This window comes from Microtus ochrogaster, chromosome 4 (genome assembly GCF_000317375.1).
Source record: "Microtus ochrogaster isolate Prairie Vole_2 chromosome 4, MicOch1.0, whole genome shotgun sequence".
Lineage (NCBI taxonomy): Eukaryota > Metazoa > Chordata > Mammalia > Rodentia > Cricetidae > Microtus > Microtus ochrogaster.
The window spans coordinates 44573821-44589701 of record NC_022011.1 but is presented as its reverse complement, the minus strand read 5'-3'; the positions used below and the strand labels follow the sequence as shown (position 1 = coordinate 44589701).

The following is a 15881-nucleotide window of genomic DNA, read 5'->3' as shown; positions in this document are numbered from 1 at the left end:
CTGTAGACCAGGCTGGTCTCGAACTCACAGAGATCCACCTGCCTCTGCCTCCCGAGTGCTGGGATTAAAGGCGTGCGCCACCATCGCCCGGCGCGTTCCATATTTTTTAAAAATCAATTTTAAAAAAGACTTGTTTATTTTTATCTTATGTGTCTGAGTATTTTGACATATGCCTATCACTGTGCCACATGGGTCCAGTGCCATCAGATCCTCTGCAACTCGAGTTACAGACGGTTGTGAGCCACCATGTGGGTGCTGGGAACCAAACCCAGGTCCTCAAGAAGAGCAGCCAGGGCTCTTAACCCCCGAGCCATCTCTCCAGCTCCCCCCAGTTTTTTTTAATGCTCTTACTTATCTCCAATGACTGTTGTTCCCTGTGACTGTGGTCCTTGTGTGAGTAGGACCATTTAGGGCCATGTTCCTTCACTGCAGCGCTCCCAGAAATGGGTGTTTACCATCCTTGTCCTGGCCTGCGTGAGCTGTGTGAAATATTGCCACTGTGGGGACACATGCTGGTGTGACAGCGGAAGAAACGGAGGCAGGGGGTCCAGAGATGCCGGGTGGCATGGCTCATGGCCGCCTCTGCTTCCTTCACGCTACAGGAGTTCCAGGACCACCTGTCAGAGGGTCAGCACCAGCAGCGGCTTGGGGAAATGCAGCGCTCGAGCCAGACCTGCCTGCTGTCCCTGCTGCCCATGCCTCGGGACATCCTGGAGAGAGAGGCGGAGTGAGTAAAGGCTGGCAGAGGCTCAAGTATACTCTCCTGCCATCTGCCTGGGGAATACTAATACTAATACTAATAATTGCTCTGCATTGACTGACTATAACCTCGGGCCTCAGTTTTCCCTGTCTATAAAATAGCCTGATGGGGGTGTAGTGACAGTGTCCTAGGGGTCCTTCCAGGCCAGAATAGAATAGTGTGACACCCTGTGTGGTTGGGAGGACGGCTGTGGTGCAGAGCCCTGCTCCTCTGGCCTGTGTGCCGGCGCCAACCGTAGAAGCCGCCAACCGTAGAAGCACCATAGAATGGCAAGAATCAGGTCATCTTGTGGCCTGGGGTTAGACCTTCCCTGGGCCCTCCTTCTGCTGTCGGCATGTGCTTGGTCTGAAATGTCCACCCTAGAGTCTGGAACTAGCACTTGAGGTGACAAGGCTGGGTGGGAAGCTCTAGGAGCTGCCAGGCCCCAGTGCGTTGTCACAAGCTGAACCATGTGGACTTGGGAACTGGGAGATAAGGGCTGTGTCCAGAGTGCCCTGCATTTCAGGGGACTCCAGGAGCCTGATAACTTTTGAAGCCTCCCAATTTCAGAGTGTCAACAAAGCCAGCTATGGTACACGCCCTGTGATCCCAGCACTCGGGAGGCCAAGGCAGAAAGATCAAGAGGTTCTTGTTTTGGGGTTTTTTTGTTTTCTTCGAAACAGGGTTTCTCTGTGTAGCCCTGGCTATCCTGTAACTCACAGAGATCCGCCTGCCTCTGCCTCCCAAGTATTGGGATTAAAGGCCTGCGCCAGCACTGCCTGGCATGAGATCAAGAATTTAAAGCCAACTGCTTAACGAGATCTCAGAGTTGACTTATTTAGGATTACAGTAAACCCTGTTGGAGACCTTTCTCAGGCTGGACAGTTGTCTGTGTCAATGGTTGGGGGTTCTACTGAGGACGGAAGCCAGCAGACTCATGTCCTCTCTGCTTGTTGCCTGGCTGACAAAGAGCTCATGTCTGTTAGCTCTTGGGGTCAGGAGCTGTTGCTCTTTTCTTGTCTTTTTGATACTAGACTCCTGGCCCCTCAAGGAGGCACCGCAGGCTGACCCCCACCCTGGCTTCTGAACCACATACACTTTCAGAGCACTCTGGGAGAATGTAGCATCATGCCCTGCTTTGTTTTCATTGTGCCATTCAGAGATCCTCCACCAAAACGCTGGTGCAACACCTGCCAGGTGTACTACATGGGAGACCTGATCCAGCACCGCAGGACACAGGAGCACAAGGTGCGAGGCTTCGAAGGCACCTGTGTGTGCCACAGCCAGGTGGGGGAGGGGGTCCGGGTGGGAGTGGGATGCAAAGTCTATTTTTGTCTTCATGTGACTATCACTCACGTGACTTCTGGTGAGTCAGTCATGTTCCCTTTGTGCTTTTACTTTGCTCATCTGTTCAGTGTAGGCACCAGCTCACCCTGCTATTCAGCCTCTACCCTACTGAGGTGTCTTTGGTGGCTGTCCTCCCTCCTAGCCTGTCTCTGTTGCCACCTACCTCCCACATAGTGAAGAGAACTGATTTTGCATGTCCTGTTATAGGGTCAGAGCTAGGTTGAGCCCGCAAGCTTGACAGGTGAGGTCTCATTGGGCCACTGATAGGGTGGCTTGTACCTAGGAATGCTACAATGCACCACATGGCCTGCCTTCCTTTCCCCAGATCGCCAAACAATCCCTGAGGCCCTTCTGTAACATCTGCAGCCGTTATTTCAAGACCCCTCGAAAGTTTGTGGAACATGTGAAATCTCAGGGACACAAAGACAAGGCCAAGGAGGTAACCCCCACTGCCTGAGCACAGCGTGAATCCATTCCCCAAGATCATAGAGCAAGGCCTAGAACCCTCAGAAGTATGTGGTACCTTAGCTGCCCATAGCTGACTTAAATCCCTCGCCCATGCCTTGGGCAGCTGAAGACACTTGAAAAGGAGATAGTGAACCCAGAGGAGGAGCACTTCATCACAGTGGATGCTGTTGGTTGCTTCGAGAGTGATCAAGAAGAGGACGAGGATGATGAGGAAGAGGAAGAGATTGAGGCTGAGGAGGAATTCTGCAAGCAGGTATGGGGGGTGAGCCGTTCGAGGCTATTGGGGACCGAGGGGCTCTCCTGCTCCTTGAGGGACCCAGACACTGTGCTGGCATTTGTAGGCACTAATACATGACGCAGTTATGGGCTGTGTCACATGGCCATGGAACTAGGCATGAACATTGAGTGACATTGAGTGACAGGTAACATATGCAAAGGCCTTAAAGGCGGAGATACCATGTGGGACAAGGGAAGGCAGAGGGAACAGTGCTTAGCAAGGCACAGAAGGCACGCTACAGCAGTCCTGGAGGCTTTGGGTAATATTTCCCTGCTATTCTTGGACAAAATAAAAGAAACGCAGGTGGATTGGGGTGGGGAGGGGAAGGCAGTGGACTAGGAACTATAGCCCAGTGGTAGAGTGCTTGCCTAGCACGGGCAAAGCCCTAGATTCACCCCCCTAGTACCGGGAGAGGGAAGTCATACAGGCTCCAGCACGAAGGAGGCTGAAGCAGAGGGTTGAGAGCTCCATCATGTGCTATATACCAAGACCCTGTCTCCAAAAAGAAAAAAGAAAGAGGATGGAGAGATGAGTAGGAGGTGGTGAGAAGCTGTGCTGCTCCCAGAGGACCTGGGTTCAATTCCCCACACCATGTCAGATCGCTCCTGACTGCCTGTGCCTCCAGAGCTCTGGAGATTTGACAGACGCTAGCCTCAGGTACCCACGCGTGCACACACTCAAGTGTGCTGAAAAAGCAGCCTCAGAAAGGAAGTGTTTATTCTGGCTTGGAGGACGGGGCTAACTGGAACCCACAACGCAGTCATCAGGACACCTGGGAGGCAGGATCGGCATGTGCCGTGGCTCAGAGGCCACCCTGAATGGGCTGTAAGCCGAGGGCATGGTTGGTGCTCTGGAGACCATGTGTGCACTGCAGGCACTGTGTCCGGGTGGGGCCGGAGGCACCACATCTGAGCTCTCGCTCCCTCTCTAGGTGAGGTCAGGAGATACATCCTTAGAGGAATGGAAAGGCTCAGAGACTTACAGCCCCAACACGGCATATGGTAAGACCCCAAGCTAAGCCCCCAGCCGCCACAGCACTCCAGTCTAGCAGTCCACCCTCTGGTGCTCTTCTCTTCTCCCACCTAGAGCAGGTGGGACACCCAGCTGGTGAGAGGGACCTGGGTATGCAGCCCCTGCTGTCTGTCCCCCAGGTGTGGACTTCCTGGTGCCCGCGATGGGCTATGTCTGCCGCATCTGTCACAAGTTCTACGACACTAACTCAGGATTGCGGCTCTCCCACTGCAAGTCCCTGGCCCACTTTGAGAACCTGCAGGTGAGTGGCCATCTGACTGCCCTGCCCGGGGGCACGACCTGTTCATATTGGTGGGTATGACCAGCAGCTGTTTGCTGCTGTACCAAGGCAGTTCCCGAGCATGCTCCACTCTGGCTTGGCTCTTTGTGTTACATGCTTGTGCGTGTTGCAGGTCCGGGTGGGGGTAGGGTGGGGGTGACGTCAGAGCCTAGAGAGGACCACACAAGAGATCATTACTGTTTAGGCCCAAGTGGGGAAGCAGCTGCTGGCCAGGTGTGCCATACACTGCACCTAACTTGAAAACTTTTGTATCCAGAAATACAAAGCAGCCAAGAACCCCAGCCCTGCCAGCAGGCCCGTAAGCCGCAGGTGTGCGATCAACGCCCGCAATGCCCTGACTGCACTGTTCACCTCTAGCAGTAGCAGTGGCCGCCCGCCCAGCCAGCCCAGCTCCCAGGACACAGCAAAAATACCCAGCAAGGTGAAGCCTGGATGCCCCAAGCCCCCTCCTTCCCTTCGGCGCTCAGCTCGCCTCAAAACCTGATAGAGGGAGCTCCGGCCAGCCAGCCTGACTAGGGCCCGGCCTGCTAATGTTTTCTAGGTGCTGCGTGGAGATGTTCACGTGGTTGATGTTATTACTCAAAATCCAATAAAGAGTTGCTCCGCTTTGCAGCCCCCACCAGCACTGTGTCGGGGTGAAGACAGGGAGGGGCACCTACTCTCTGGACACAGTGTGGTAGAGGACCAGAAATCCAAAGTCAGGCTTCCTGAGATGCAGGGTCTCTGGGATAGGACTACAAGGGACTTCTCTGAGCCTCAGTTTCCCTCATAGTGTATCAGGGATAGAAAGGCAACTTGAGAGAAAATTCTTATGGCTGGTGGCCCTAGCAGATGGTCTTGCTCCTACCCCCAAGTTGCAGATAAACAAACAGGCCTTAGCAGGGTCATGTGACTTGCCAAGTCAGACTGGCCAGGACTTAACCCTAGGTGTAAATTCTTGGCCCGTGTGTTGGCCTCTATCCAGCTGCATCTCACAGAAGCCAGAGCAGACATGGAGTTAAGATTTGGGACTGGGAGGGTCCCCTGCTGCTGAGGTTCAGCTCTTGATTGGCCAGGAAGGCACAACCCTCCTAACTCAAAGACAGATGAGCAGTGAAGGGGCCCATCCTTAGCTCTGTTGTTTCCTCATTTATAGAGAAATGACCTTCAGAGATAAGATGGCCTGGCTGTTAGTGCCAGCTGGGAAGACCGAGGCTAGAGTGGGACGCACCACGGTTTACCGTCAGATCTTGGGACGGTTTTCATGGTGAAAGGCCCTAGTGCCCAGAGGCTGAATGAGCTCAGTCACAGAGCATGTCTGTCTCTGCCAGGGTGGGAAGCAGCTGGTAGCAGGCAACACACCAGGCAGGGAGGAAGCCCTGACCTTGCCTGTATCCTCTGCATCAGAAATGAAAAGTGGCTAAGAACCTCAGCCCCACGACGTGGCTCAGGAACCTCAGTCTGCTCCATCTGCCCCCAGTGGCTACTGGGGCCCCTACCCTGACACAAAGAGGCAAGAGGGGCAGTGGTGTGGGAGATCTCTTTAATATGGACACTCAATCCAGGGTGGAGGGGAAAGAGACCGGAGCTGGGCAGGCGGATGAGTGAGTGAGTTGTAGGACCACACCTGGCTCCAGAAGGGATGATGGGGCAGTGGGGCTTGGTCCAGGCAGGTAGACCCACTGGGGGATCTGAAGGCCAGTACCTGAGATGGTGTCTAAGCCAAGTGGTATCCACCCCGGCCAGAACATGGCCTAGAGAGGCGAGGCCAGGACCCAGTTTGGGGCTCCTGGCACCTAGGGGCTGGCATCACTAGGGGCCTCCCCGAGTTGTTGCTGGAATTCCAGGCGTGTCTGCCGATTAGACTCCAGCAGCTCCTGGAGGCGGGCATGGAGGTGGTCGTTCTTCTCCTCCAGGTGGTCCAGACAAGAGTTGATCTGATCCAACATGGAGTTGATGGCAGCGTACTCTGGGAGGAAGGGAAAAGACAGAGGGAAGGTCCCATGTCTCCGCAGGGCTGACAGATAAAGTACACCCAGTGCCCCCAGCTCTCCCCAACCTTTCTGATTCTCAGTGTCCCCGTGCAGAAAATGAGTAGGTACCACAAGTGTCACAGAAATCATCCATAGCACAGCTTTCTTGTAGGGTCAGTGTGGTCCTGGCACTCTGCCAGTATCCTGGCTGGTGGCCCTATCATATGTCAAGCTTCCTCTGCATTTCCTTCCATAGCTCCCTAGACATCCATGTTCCAAAGCGGGGCAGTCAAAAGCTGCAGTCTAGCCATGGCCTGACCTCCAGCCCTTCTGCAGCTCTCTCTGCAGTAGTGTCCAGCAGCTTCCAGACCCTGGAGCAGACCCAGCCCATTTCCCCTTTTAGCCCCTTCTCCCTCCCACCTCTTTCTTTTCCCCTCACACTGGCTTAGCTCGTCTCAAGCCCTCTGCACGTACTGATGGCTCTGCCTGGAATGTCTTGGGTGGCCTTGTCTTTCCCTCTGGGATGAATACCACTTATCTAAGTCTTGGTATGGCAATCACCAAAGGGAGCCCTCCCGGTATCCCACACTGGACCAGGCCTTTGCCTGAGTCTCTAGCCTCCACCTTGCACAGCTTTCCCCTCAGACGAGCTGGACAATAGTCTGGACTCCACCTCACACTCAGTTATAACGGTCTGGGAGAGGTGACAGGTCTTGTGTTCTCTGCTGTTTCCCCAGTGCCCTCGATGACACAAATAAGCACTTACTGAATGAATGAGTGAATGAATGCAGCTCTGACTTCCCAGTCCCTGCTCTTGCTCAGCTGTCTACCATCTAGAACTCATCGACCACAACAGCCCTTCAAGGACCAGCTCAAACACCTCCTCCTCCGAGTCTTCTCCATCTTCCTCTACAGTGACTTCTGACCTGCCTCTTGGCAATCCTATGTCCCTCAGGACCCAAGGTCTGGGACTGTGCCCACTGTGGGTCCCAGTTCTGCGCCAGCCATGACTCAGAAACACTCAGCTGCCAGCATGGGACCAAAGGGGAAGTAGCTGGTGGATTTAAGAAAAAGACCCAGGGAGGGTGTCTGGGATATGCCTTTGGGGGATGGTTCCCAGAAAGGGCATCCCTTACTGAAGATAGAGCCTCTGAAGGCTGCTGGATCTTAAAGTCCAAACCCCCTGGTACACATGGGGAAACTGAGGCCTAAGAAGGAAGGAGCCAGAACAGCTTCCCATAGCTACTTGGTGGCAGGACCAAGACTCAGACCTGAAGGTCAGAGACCCTGAAGGTCTGTACCCCAGCAACTCCTTATTGGAGGAGGGGACACTGAGGTTCCAGGACACCAAGAGCTCAGTTGGGGTCTGGCGACAGCAAGAACTTAACAGCTGTTAAGACCCATCCTTCCCAGTTTCATGGCAGGCTAGCTGAGGGGTGAGGAGAGGCAGTGCCTTCCTCGATGTCAAGGGTGCTTCCTAGCCGTTGCTCCTGTCCTGGGTCAGAGAGCCTGCACCTCACCATCTCAGTGTCCACTCGGGGTCACACCGCACCCTCACTGAGTCCCCTCATGATGTTCCCACCATGGCTGCCAGCACTCACTGCACAGCACCTGCCTCCAGGAGGACAACCTTTATTAAGAGCAGAACCCGGGTAGTGAAAATATTCTGAAACTGTTGTCCAATGGCTATGCTGGGAATTCAGTGAAAGCCTGTGGAACTGTACAGTTTATGTGGTAAAATCTATTGTGTGACTTACAGCTCAATAAAGCGTTTATAACAAAGCAAAAGCATACTCCATCCTTACTGCACAAGACCTGCTCTCTCGGTAAGGCACCAGGCTTGACTATGATAAGAAAAAAAATACAAGCACTGTCCACTTTCAGAAGGAACTTGTACGCTGGAAGCTTAGAGTCTAACCATTTTCCATTCCGTTCTGCCCTTTAATCCCCACACATCCCAATACAGGAAACACCAATGTGCCCAGTATTGCAGATGGGAAAACTGAGGTTCCCAGACGTGCAAAAGGAGTCTGTGGGCTGATTCTTCCCCTGAGGTGCTTCCGCAGTGCTGTGCACCCAACATAGTGCTTGGTAAGCAGGTCACACCAGCAAAAGGAGGCTGGGGTGCTGACTCAGCACAGTGGGGCGCCCACCGGGCCAACCCCTCCTGCAGAGAGCCAAGCAGGACCCGTCCCCCCTTCAGCGAAGAAAGTGGCTGAAGCAAATCTCAAATCGACAAGCTTCTCTGACGCTGCCTCAGTTTCCCCTATGTAACCATGGCTGGTTAGCGACAGTTCCCCGGTACTGCTGCGTTCAGGGATCCGTTCGCTAGCGCTCGCTCGCCATTGCCTCCGAGGCGACTGTGGGGACAACTCCAGAGCCACCCAGGGGCGGGGTGGGACGGCTCTTCAGTCCCTCACACACACCTCCATCCAGGTCCCATTCCAGATCCCAGGACGGCACCCCTAGCAAAGCAAAGGTAGCCTCGGCAGCACGCCCCCGCCCCGGTCACCTGCTTCCCCGAAGCTGTCATTCTCGCCTTCCGCGCCCGCATCCACCGGCATGCTTAGGTCCCCGTTGGGGCCCGACATTGCGGGCTCGGGCACCGCAGAGGCAACGCGAAAATGGAACTTGGCGACCGACGCGCGGAAAGCCGACGCTGGGCGGAAGGTGCAAGCAGCTGATGGAACGCCGGGCCGGAAGGGTGGAATGCAGCGGCGCAGCCTGTCCCGCCCTGAGCCCCGCCCAGAGCCCTGCCCCGAGGCCTCACAAGCCACGCCCTCACGCGGGGCTCCGCCCCTGTCCGCTCTCAGGCTCCTCCTCTCACTTCCGTGTCGCGTCCGTCTCTTGGGCGCTGGACCCGGCGGAGCCAGCGCACTCACTGAAAGCCAGACAGTAGAAACCCTGGCCCGCTAGAGCTTGAGACTTCTACTAGGCTCCATCCTGCTGCCTTCGTCCCTTTTTTTTTCTTTTTCTTTTTTTTCGAGACAGGGTTTCTCTGTAGCTTTGGAGCCTGTCCTGGAACTAGCGCTGTAGACCAGGCTGGCCTCGAACTCACAGATATCCTCCTGCTTCTGCTTCCCGAGTGCTGGGAATAAAGGCGTGCGCCACCACCGCCCGGCTCTCCCAAGGATTTATGTAGCTTCGAGAACTTTATTCCCAGTCACAAGGAATCCGCATTCTTCCCATCTCCCCCAGGTGCAGCCGAGATGACCCACAACTGCGTCCTATCTTGGCCTTATCTCTTCTCTTTGGGCTCTCAAAGACTACACTTATGGCTAGAAATCAGACCAGACTCCAGCCTGGACAGTAGATGTAGAGCCAGTCCGTTTGACCAATGCCAATAAATAGGGCATGAAGCGGGCGGCTGGCATCCACCTGTAATGCCAGCTCCAGGGAAATTCAATGACTCTGGCTTCCTCAAACACCTGCACTCAATGTGCACCACAGACAGACAGACAGACAGACATATCATTAAAAGTAAAAAATAAACTGGGCAGTGATGGTGTATACCTTTAATCCCAGCACTTGAGAGGCAGAGGCAGGAGAATCTTTGGAAGTTCAAGGCCAACCTGGTCTACAGAGCGTGTTCTAGGACAGTCAGGACTGTTACACAGAGAAACCCTGTCTTGAAAAATCAAAACCCATTGTCTGGTCTGAAGGACCTGGGTTCAACTCCCAGCACCCACCATGGTGGCTCATGACTCTGTAACTTCAGCTCCAGGTGATCCGACTCCTCCTTCTGGCCTCTATGAGAACTATGGCATGTATGTGGTTCACGTACATATAGGTAGGAAAACATAAATATACATAAATAAATAAACATACATAAATAATGTGGGCATGGTGATGCATGCCTTTAATCCCAGCCCTTTGGAAGCAGAAGCAGGCAGAACTCTATGAGTTCAAGGCTAGTTTGCTCTTCATAGAGTTCCAGACCAGCCAGGGATACATAGTAAGACTCTGATCCAAAAGAAAGAAATTAGATCTGTGTTCAAATTGGAGCCCAGGAATGAAGTATGTGGGTGTAGCTTCCTTTCCTGGCTAGTCATGAGGCTTTAACTAGGAGGTCTTAGTTGTACTTCTCCATCTGGAACCTTCCTGGACTTGAACATTGCCTCTATCCCTCCCTGGCTACTCAGCCTGTGTCAGCCAGATCTCTTCCTTAAGTGCAGCCCAGATTTCAACACTTTCTGCTGAGCTGGGTCTCAGGTCTAAGCTGCCCCCTGCAGGACTGTGGGTGTGGCTGGTGGCCACTTGACACACCTCTCTTTTCAGTCAAAGTGAAAAGGGCAGCGTTTGTGTGTGAGATGGGAAAGGGGTTCATTTGGAACCTCATGCATTCTGGGAAGGGGGAAGAGAAATGGCTGCAGACTCCTAGCAATCGCAGGGTCGGGATGAATGTGGGGTGTCTGTACCTCATACCCCCTCCAGGCTCTCCCAACTTCCCAGTTCCAGAGGGGCTGCCCTTTGGGACCTGTGCAGGTAGCCAAGTGCAGGATGCCCATTGGAGACAGGCACGGAGGAGCTGTGTTGCCCTCGGTGGAGGCACCAAGCTAAAACAGCAGCAAGTGTAATGTTGTTCTGTACAGGAGGGACTTGGGGCAGTTAGTGGTCACGATGGTGGAAGTTGGGGCGAGGCTGGAGTTCTGGAGCCTTCTTTTCCCTGAGCCTTCTTTCTGCAGCCCTACCATCTTGCTGGACTAACTTTGATGTGAACCCACCCTCTGCCCCTCCCCTCATTGTTATGGGGTTAAGCAGCACACACTCAGAGAACTTGGGACATGCATTTATATAGCAGAGAAGTGAGTGTCATTTGGGGCAGATGGCTGGGCAGTGCTGCCCAGATGAGAAGAGTTATCTGCTACTCATTGGTATTGTGACTGGCGGGGTAACCAAGTGGCTCTCAGCAACAGGAGAGATGGGACTGGAGGCAGACAGGAAACACCTGAGAAACTGTAGCAGAATCAGAACACCACCGTTCAGGGGAAGAGCGTAGACAAGCTGGAGACCCCCGTCCCCTATGCCCTGGCCTCCCACCGAGTCGCTGCCCATCCCAGCCAGCCACAGGCTGGAGACCCCCGTCCCCTACACCCTAGCCTCCCACCCAGCCCCTCCCCATCCCAGCCACACTCACCGCCTGTTCAGTTGTCAATGCATTGGTCTGTAGGAGAGAAAGTTCGTCAGAAGAGAGTATGGGGGCAGGCGTTTGTGATGTCTGGCCCCTAGGAACCTGTGCTTCCTCAGGTCCAGACTAGCCCAAATACAAAAGATCTGGGACTTCTTTCAGGGTACAGTGAAGGGACCCATGTGGAACAGACAACACGAGAGAAAGACCCAAAGGACTGCCAAAGGGCAGGGGTGGGAGGTATTTAGCGGATCATGTACCCAGGCTTTCTGCCTGCTTATCTGTTGGGCCCTGGTAGCATCTCAGCTGGTGGCTCTATGTGACCTGACTGGAGGAGCCTCCTGCCCAGGCTAATTGAAAACAAGATGTCTCCCAAGTCATGGGATGGGGAGAGGCCCCAGACAACAAGGCTCGGGGTTTGTAGGTTTGTTTGTCCAAGGTTCCAGCTGTAGGCGGAAGTGGCTTGGGGCAGTACTGCTGAGGGTATTTGGACATGGACCAGGTTTCCTCTTCTGGGAATGTTCTGGGTCAACTGGCAGAAGGAAAACTTAGGGCTGGGATCCCTAAGGACTCCACAGACCCCAGGGTGTCTTCCAGACCTCAAGGTGGATCCCAGTGGCTAAAGCAAGGGACCGTGTCTTCCCTTTCTCTGGTGGGCAGGTATCAGCCTGGACAGTCCCCACATCCCCACGTCCCTTTCCCCTCTCCCCAGCTGGCCTTTACCGGTGGGGACAGAGAAGATGATATGCTCATCTGTTAGGCCCAGAGACTTGGCAAAGCGGACAAAACGCTCCTTTAGTTCATCGGGCAGTTCCTTGGTTCTTCCTGCAACCAAGATCAGCAGAGGGCGGTCACGGGACACTCCATACGTATCACTGACCTAGCAAGTGAGGTCTCAGACTTGTTATCCCTGGAGGTCTGCAGAGAGACCACTCCCTGGGCTGAGACTGTGGGACCCCAACCTTGAATGTAACGGGAAGTTGAGTCCCTAAGCGTCAGCCGAGAACTCACCATACAGGGTGACCTTGAAGTACTGTTTGTTTCCAGAAGTCCTCTTCTTGAAAAACACCATGGCAAACTGGTCGTAGTCAGTAGTGGCCACTTGTACGTTGTAGCTCCGTATCTTAGGATAACCTGCGGGCGAGAAGGACAGGGGATGGGTTCTGCCCCGAGAAGAGGAAAGCGGGTGTTGTGTACTTTCTACCTGACTTTCAGAGTGCCTCTCCCCATTACAGAGTCTGGGTAGAAGGACAAGGGCCCCACTCCTCTCAGGACTCACTGCGAATGTTTCCCAGGGTGAACCGGCCAGCCCTGGAGCTCTGAACAAAAGTTCTGATCCAGTAGTCACAGCGCTGGTCCCTGTGGGAAAGCCGGGAGTGAGCAGGGATGTGGCACAGGCCGGAATGCCCCTTGGATTGGGGTAGTGGGGTTAGAATTCTGGTGTCCTCCACCCTTGTCCGTCCAACCAGTAATAGCCTGTCCCCAAACATGGCAGGAAGCTCCACCCACCCATCTTAGATGCACCTGGGCCTTCACCCTCTGGATCTTCCCTGCCTGACCCCGCTGAGACCCTTCCCCCAGAATGTACAGATCCTCTTCCTGGTGCCTTAGTGGGGTGACCTCCCCTCCCCACACACAATCCAGGCCCCGTGTAAGTAGCCCTACTCCTTTCCCTGCTCCCTCTCTGCGCCTCCCTCGGGCGGTTATTTCTGAGCTGCTAACCTGCCCCAAGCTAAGCATCACATTTTGAGCCCTTAGGCCATATTCGGCTTTTCCTCCAATCCCACCCAATCCCGTCCTCCACAGCTGAGCTCCCCAAACCTGCCTTTCATCTACCTTTGATCCTCAGCTACCCAGCTCTGCAGGTGGTGAGCCCCGACTGCCCTCTCCCCAACCGACACCCTGGCCCCACCACTGTCATCTCCCCAATGGACCCCCCCGACCTCACTCTCCCTGTTCTTCCCACTCTGGTGGCACTCTCCCCCATTCTCCCGTGCTCCAGCTGAGCCAGGACTGCCCTTGCAGGAGCCCCAGACCAAGCCCTGGCACAGGGTGAAGCGCCCCAGAGACTATCACACTCCTGGTTGCCCATCAACCCTTGCTCAGGTGGCCATGCCAATGGCTGACTGCATCTCGAAGGCACAGCGTCTGACACAGGGCCCACCAGCTCCTGCTATGCTTACTTCTGCCTCCTTCAAGGTCACCTCCCTGGAGGCCCTGGATAGAGGCCAGGGTAGGGTTGAAGACTGGATTCAATGCCCCTTCTCCCTCTCATTCTCTTTTTGATGCGTGTCTGTGTGTGCATATGGAACCTGAGGGCAATGTCTGGTGGCTTCCTCCATCACTCTCCACCTTATTTTTTTTAATTAAAAATTAATATTAGGGATTTGGGTCAGAGGTGCAGTGTTTGCCTTGCAAGTGCAAAGTCCTGGGTTTGGTCCAGTTATGTGTATGGTTATTATGAGTGTTTTGTCAGTGTGTATGTCTATGCAATGTTCGTACACAGGTGTCATGGAGGTCAGAAGAGGGTGTTGGTCTGGGCAGGGGTAGTACATGTAATCCCAGGCCTCAGAAGGCAGAGGCAGGCTGATCTCTGTGAGTTCAAGCTAGCCATGTCTACAGAGGGAATTCCAGGAAGGACAGCCAGAACTATATAGAGAAATCCTGTCCCAAAAAAACCAAACCAACTTGGTGGTTCACACCTTTAACCCCAGCACTCAGGAGGCAGATGCAGGTGGATCTCTGTGAGTTCAAGGCTGGCCTGGTCTACAAAGCAAGTTCCAGGACAGGCTCCAAAAGCTACACAGAGAAACCCTGTCTCGAAAAACAACAACAACAAAAAAAAAACAAAAAAAACAAAAAAGGTGATGTTGGATTCCTTAGAACTGGAGTTACAGACTGTTGTGAGCTGCTATGTGGATGCTGGGAATCAAACCCAGATCCTCTGCAAACACAGCCAGTGCTCTTAACCACTGAGCCATCTCCCCAGTCCCTCCACCTTACTTTTGAGACAAGGTCTCTTATTAAACCTAGAGTTCACTGACTGGATTAAGGGATCCTGGTTGTGTGCACACATGCGCACACACTCACGCACACACACACACACACACACACACACACACACACTGGGCTAAGATGTCACACCCAGCTTCTTTATATTGACTCAGGGGGAATTGAACTCAGAATCTCATGCTTACGTGGCATGCTGTCGCCCTAGCTCCCTCCCTCTTGCTTTCTGTGGATTGTATGTCCATCCTCATCTGATAGAAGACAGGAATGAAGGGAAGGAACGAGCAAGAAATGGACCAAGTCCTTGGCTGTGACATGGGGGTGACAGGGCCTCACCTGAGCAGGATGGAGGTGACATTGTAGCTCTTGTTGTCCTCCTGCAGCTCGTAGATGGTGCTGTACATGGTAAAGCGGCCTTCGTCTTCTTTCTGGACTGCATTGCCTGCCAGGCCCACAACATACCACCTCCCCTGAAACTGCAAGGGGTTAATGACAGATGGAGCCAGGGATGGCTGCACATGGCTGCTCCTCCTGCACTGGTCCTGCTGGTGCCTTCAGGCAGGCTGGAGAGTGGCAGGGTCTGTCTACAGACACAGGCATGAGTTGGACTTCTCCAAGGCCAGGCAAGACCCTAGGTGGAGTTGCCCTGAGTTGGAGGATGGGGTGGTCCTGGGCAAGGGGCTGTTGGCCTTCTGCTTCCTCCTCAGGCAGAGCTGACTAAAGAGATTGCCCACCTTACACAGACAATGGGGGTTACAGAAAAGGAGGTATAGACCGGTGACATTCCCCCAGACTGACTGTCAGAGCAGAACAAGGTGTGGCTTCCACTGGGACGCAGGGTGATCGTGAGCGAACCCCGACCCTGGTCTCCCAGAGTTTTATCCATCCTACCCAGTGTTGTCCGTGAAGCCTTTGGCTGCTCTTCCCATCTGCTCCCTGTTTCCCCTGCTCCCTCCTGTAGCTGCCCTTCCAGGTCCCTACCTTATCCTTCTGGAAGCCTGGCTGCAGGGGAACCTTGAGCAGAGATGGGGCAGGGATCAAGTTCTGAGTTGAGTCCTGGGCCCAGCTCTGCAGAACCCCAAGCAGGGTAAGGCCCAGACACAGGACACCCAGGGCCATGGTTTCAGCAGTTACTGGGTCCCGTAGGTAGGAGGAGGAAGAGATTGAGGAGGACTCCCCAGGGACACTCTTTATGGGCCACCAGGCTGCCAGCCCCCTGTTATGGGGGGGTCACTGGGGAAATCCATCCTTTACCAAGTCCAGGAAGCGTGAGGCAATTGCCAGCATGTCCTGTTGAAATACTTGGCAAGATTTCTGTCCCTTTCTCACCCAGGTCAGGGTTGTGCAAGGCTGAGTGACAGGGAGACAGCAGGGGAGGGGGACAGGAGGGACACTGGCAGAGCTCTGGAGTCTGGCAGGCATGTGGGCACTGTCTGTACCCCTTTGTCTAGCTGGCCCTGACTGGGTCAACAGCTCAGATCTGGGCAGTCTCCCAGCCCCACGGCCCCTAGGAGTCCTAGCACATCAGAAACTCCAGACGGTGTGTGTGGTGAAGGCCTCTCCCTGCGCCCACACCTGCTAAAACCAGAAATGCCCCAGCTGCCAGATCCTGTGCAGTTTCCTTGTTTGGGGAAGAGTGGGGCAGCCGA

General features: G+C 54.3%; 3 protein-coding genes across 7 annotated transcripts in view; 1 reads left to right on the top strand and 2 right to left on the bottom strand.

Moving 5' to 3' along the window:
* The window catches only part of Ciz1 (CDKN1A interacting zinc finger protein 1), a 17087-nt gene extending 11835 nt beyond the window's left edge, over positions 1-5252 (top strand). For 4 of the 5 annotated variants that reach the window (XM_026778645.1, XM_013355150.2, XM_026778644.1 and 1 more), the window contains 8 exons: positions 603-727; positions 1900-1987; positions 2412-2525; positions 2658-2807; positions 3763-3832; positions 3983-4104; positions 4400-4564; positions 4685-5252. In XM_026778645.1, coding sequence (XP_026634446.1) covers positions 603-727; positions 1900-1987; positions 2412-2525; positions 2658-2807; positions 3763-3832; positions 3983-4104; positions 4400-4564; positions 4685-4915 — 1065 coding nt within the window. In that variant the 3' untranslated portion in view covers positions 4916-5252. Of the gene's footprint in view, positions 1-602; positions 728-1899; positions 1988-2411; positions 2526-2657; positions 2808-3762; positions 3833-3982; positions 4105-4399 lie in introns of all 5 variants that reach the window. The other variant, XM_013355146.2, reaches the window with a different exon arrangement.
* Positions 5253-5648: 396 nt separating this feature from the next.
* On the bottom strand, positions 5649-8815 carry C4H9orf16 (chromosome 4 C9orf16 homolog). The gene is made up of 2 exons (XM_005346064.2): positions 8608-8815; positions 5649-6091 (listed from the first exon to the last, which is right to left on the bottom strand). Exons 1-2 carry the CDS (start codon positions 8684-8686, stop codon positions 5919-5921), a joined length of 252 nt encoding a protein of 83 aa, XP_005346121.1. The 5' UTR covers positions 8687-8815; the 3' UTR covers positions 5649-5918.
* A 2053-nt stretch (positions 8816-10868) lies between these two features.
* Positions 10869-15553, bottom strand: Lcn2 (lipocalin 2). The gene is made up of 7 exons (XM_005346063.1): positions 15214-15553; positions 14569-14708; positions 12503-12582; positions 12235-12357; positions 11947-12048; positions 11233-11259; positions 10869-11051 (listed from the first exon to the last, which is right to left on the bottom strand). The coding sequence occupies exons 1-6, from the start codon at positions 15349-15351 to the stop codon at positions 11240-11242; spliced, it is 603 nt and encodes a 200-aa protein (XP_005346120.1). The 5' UTR covers positions 15352-15553; the 3' UTR covers positions 10869-11051; positions 11233-11239.
* Positions 15554-15881: the final 328 nt, after the last annotated feature.

Coding starts and splice junctions, on each gene's coding strand:
- C4H9orf16 (XM_005346064.2), bottom strand. CDS start 8,686: ATGTCGGGCCCCAACGGGGACCTAAGCATGCCGGTGGATGCGGGCGCG. Junction 6,092..8,607: donor TGACAGCTTCGGGGAAGCAG/GTGACCGGGGCG, acceptor CCTTCCTCCCAG/AGTACGCTGCCATCAACTCC.
- Lcn2 (XM_005346063.1), bottom strand. CDS start 15,351: ATGGCCCTGGGTGTCCTGTGTCTGGGCCTTACCCTGCTTGGGGTTCTG. Junction 12,583..14,568: donor GTCACCTCCATCCTGCTCAG/GTGAGGCCCTGT, acceptor GCTTTCCCACAG/GGACCAGCGCTGTGACTACT. Junction 12,049..12,234: donor CTTCAAGGTCACCCTGTATG/GTGAGTTCTCGG, acceptor TCTTGGTTGCAG/GAAGAACCAAGGAACTGCCC.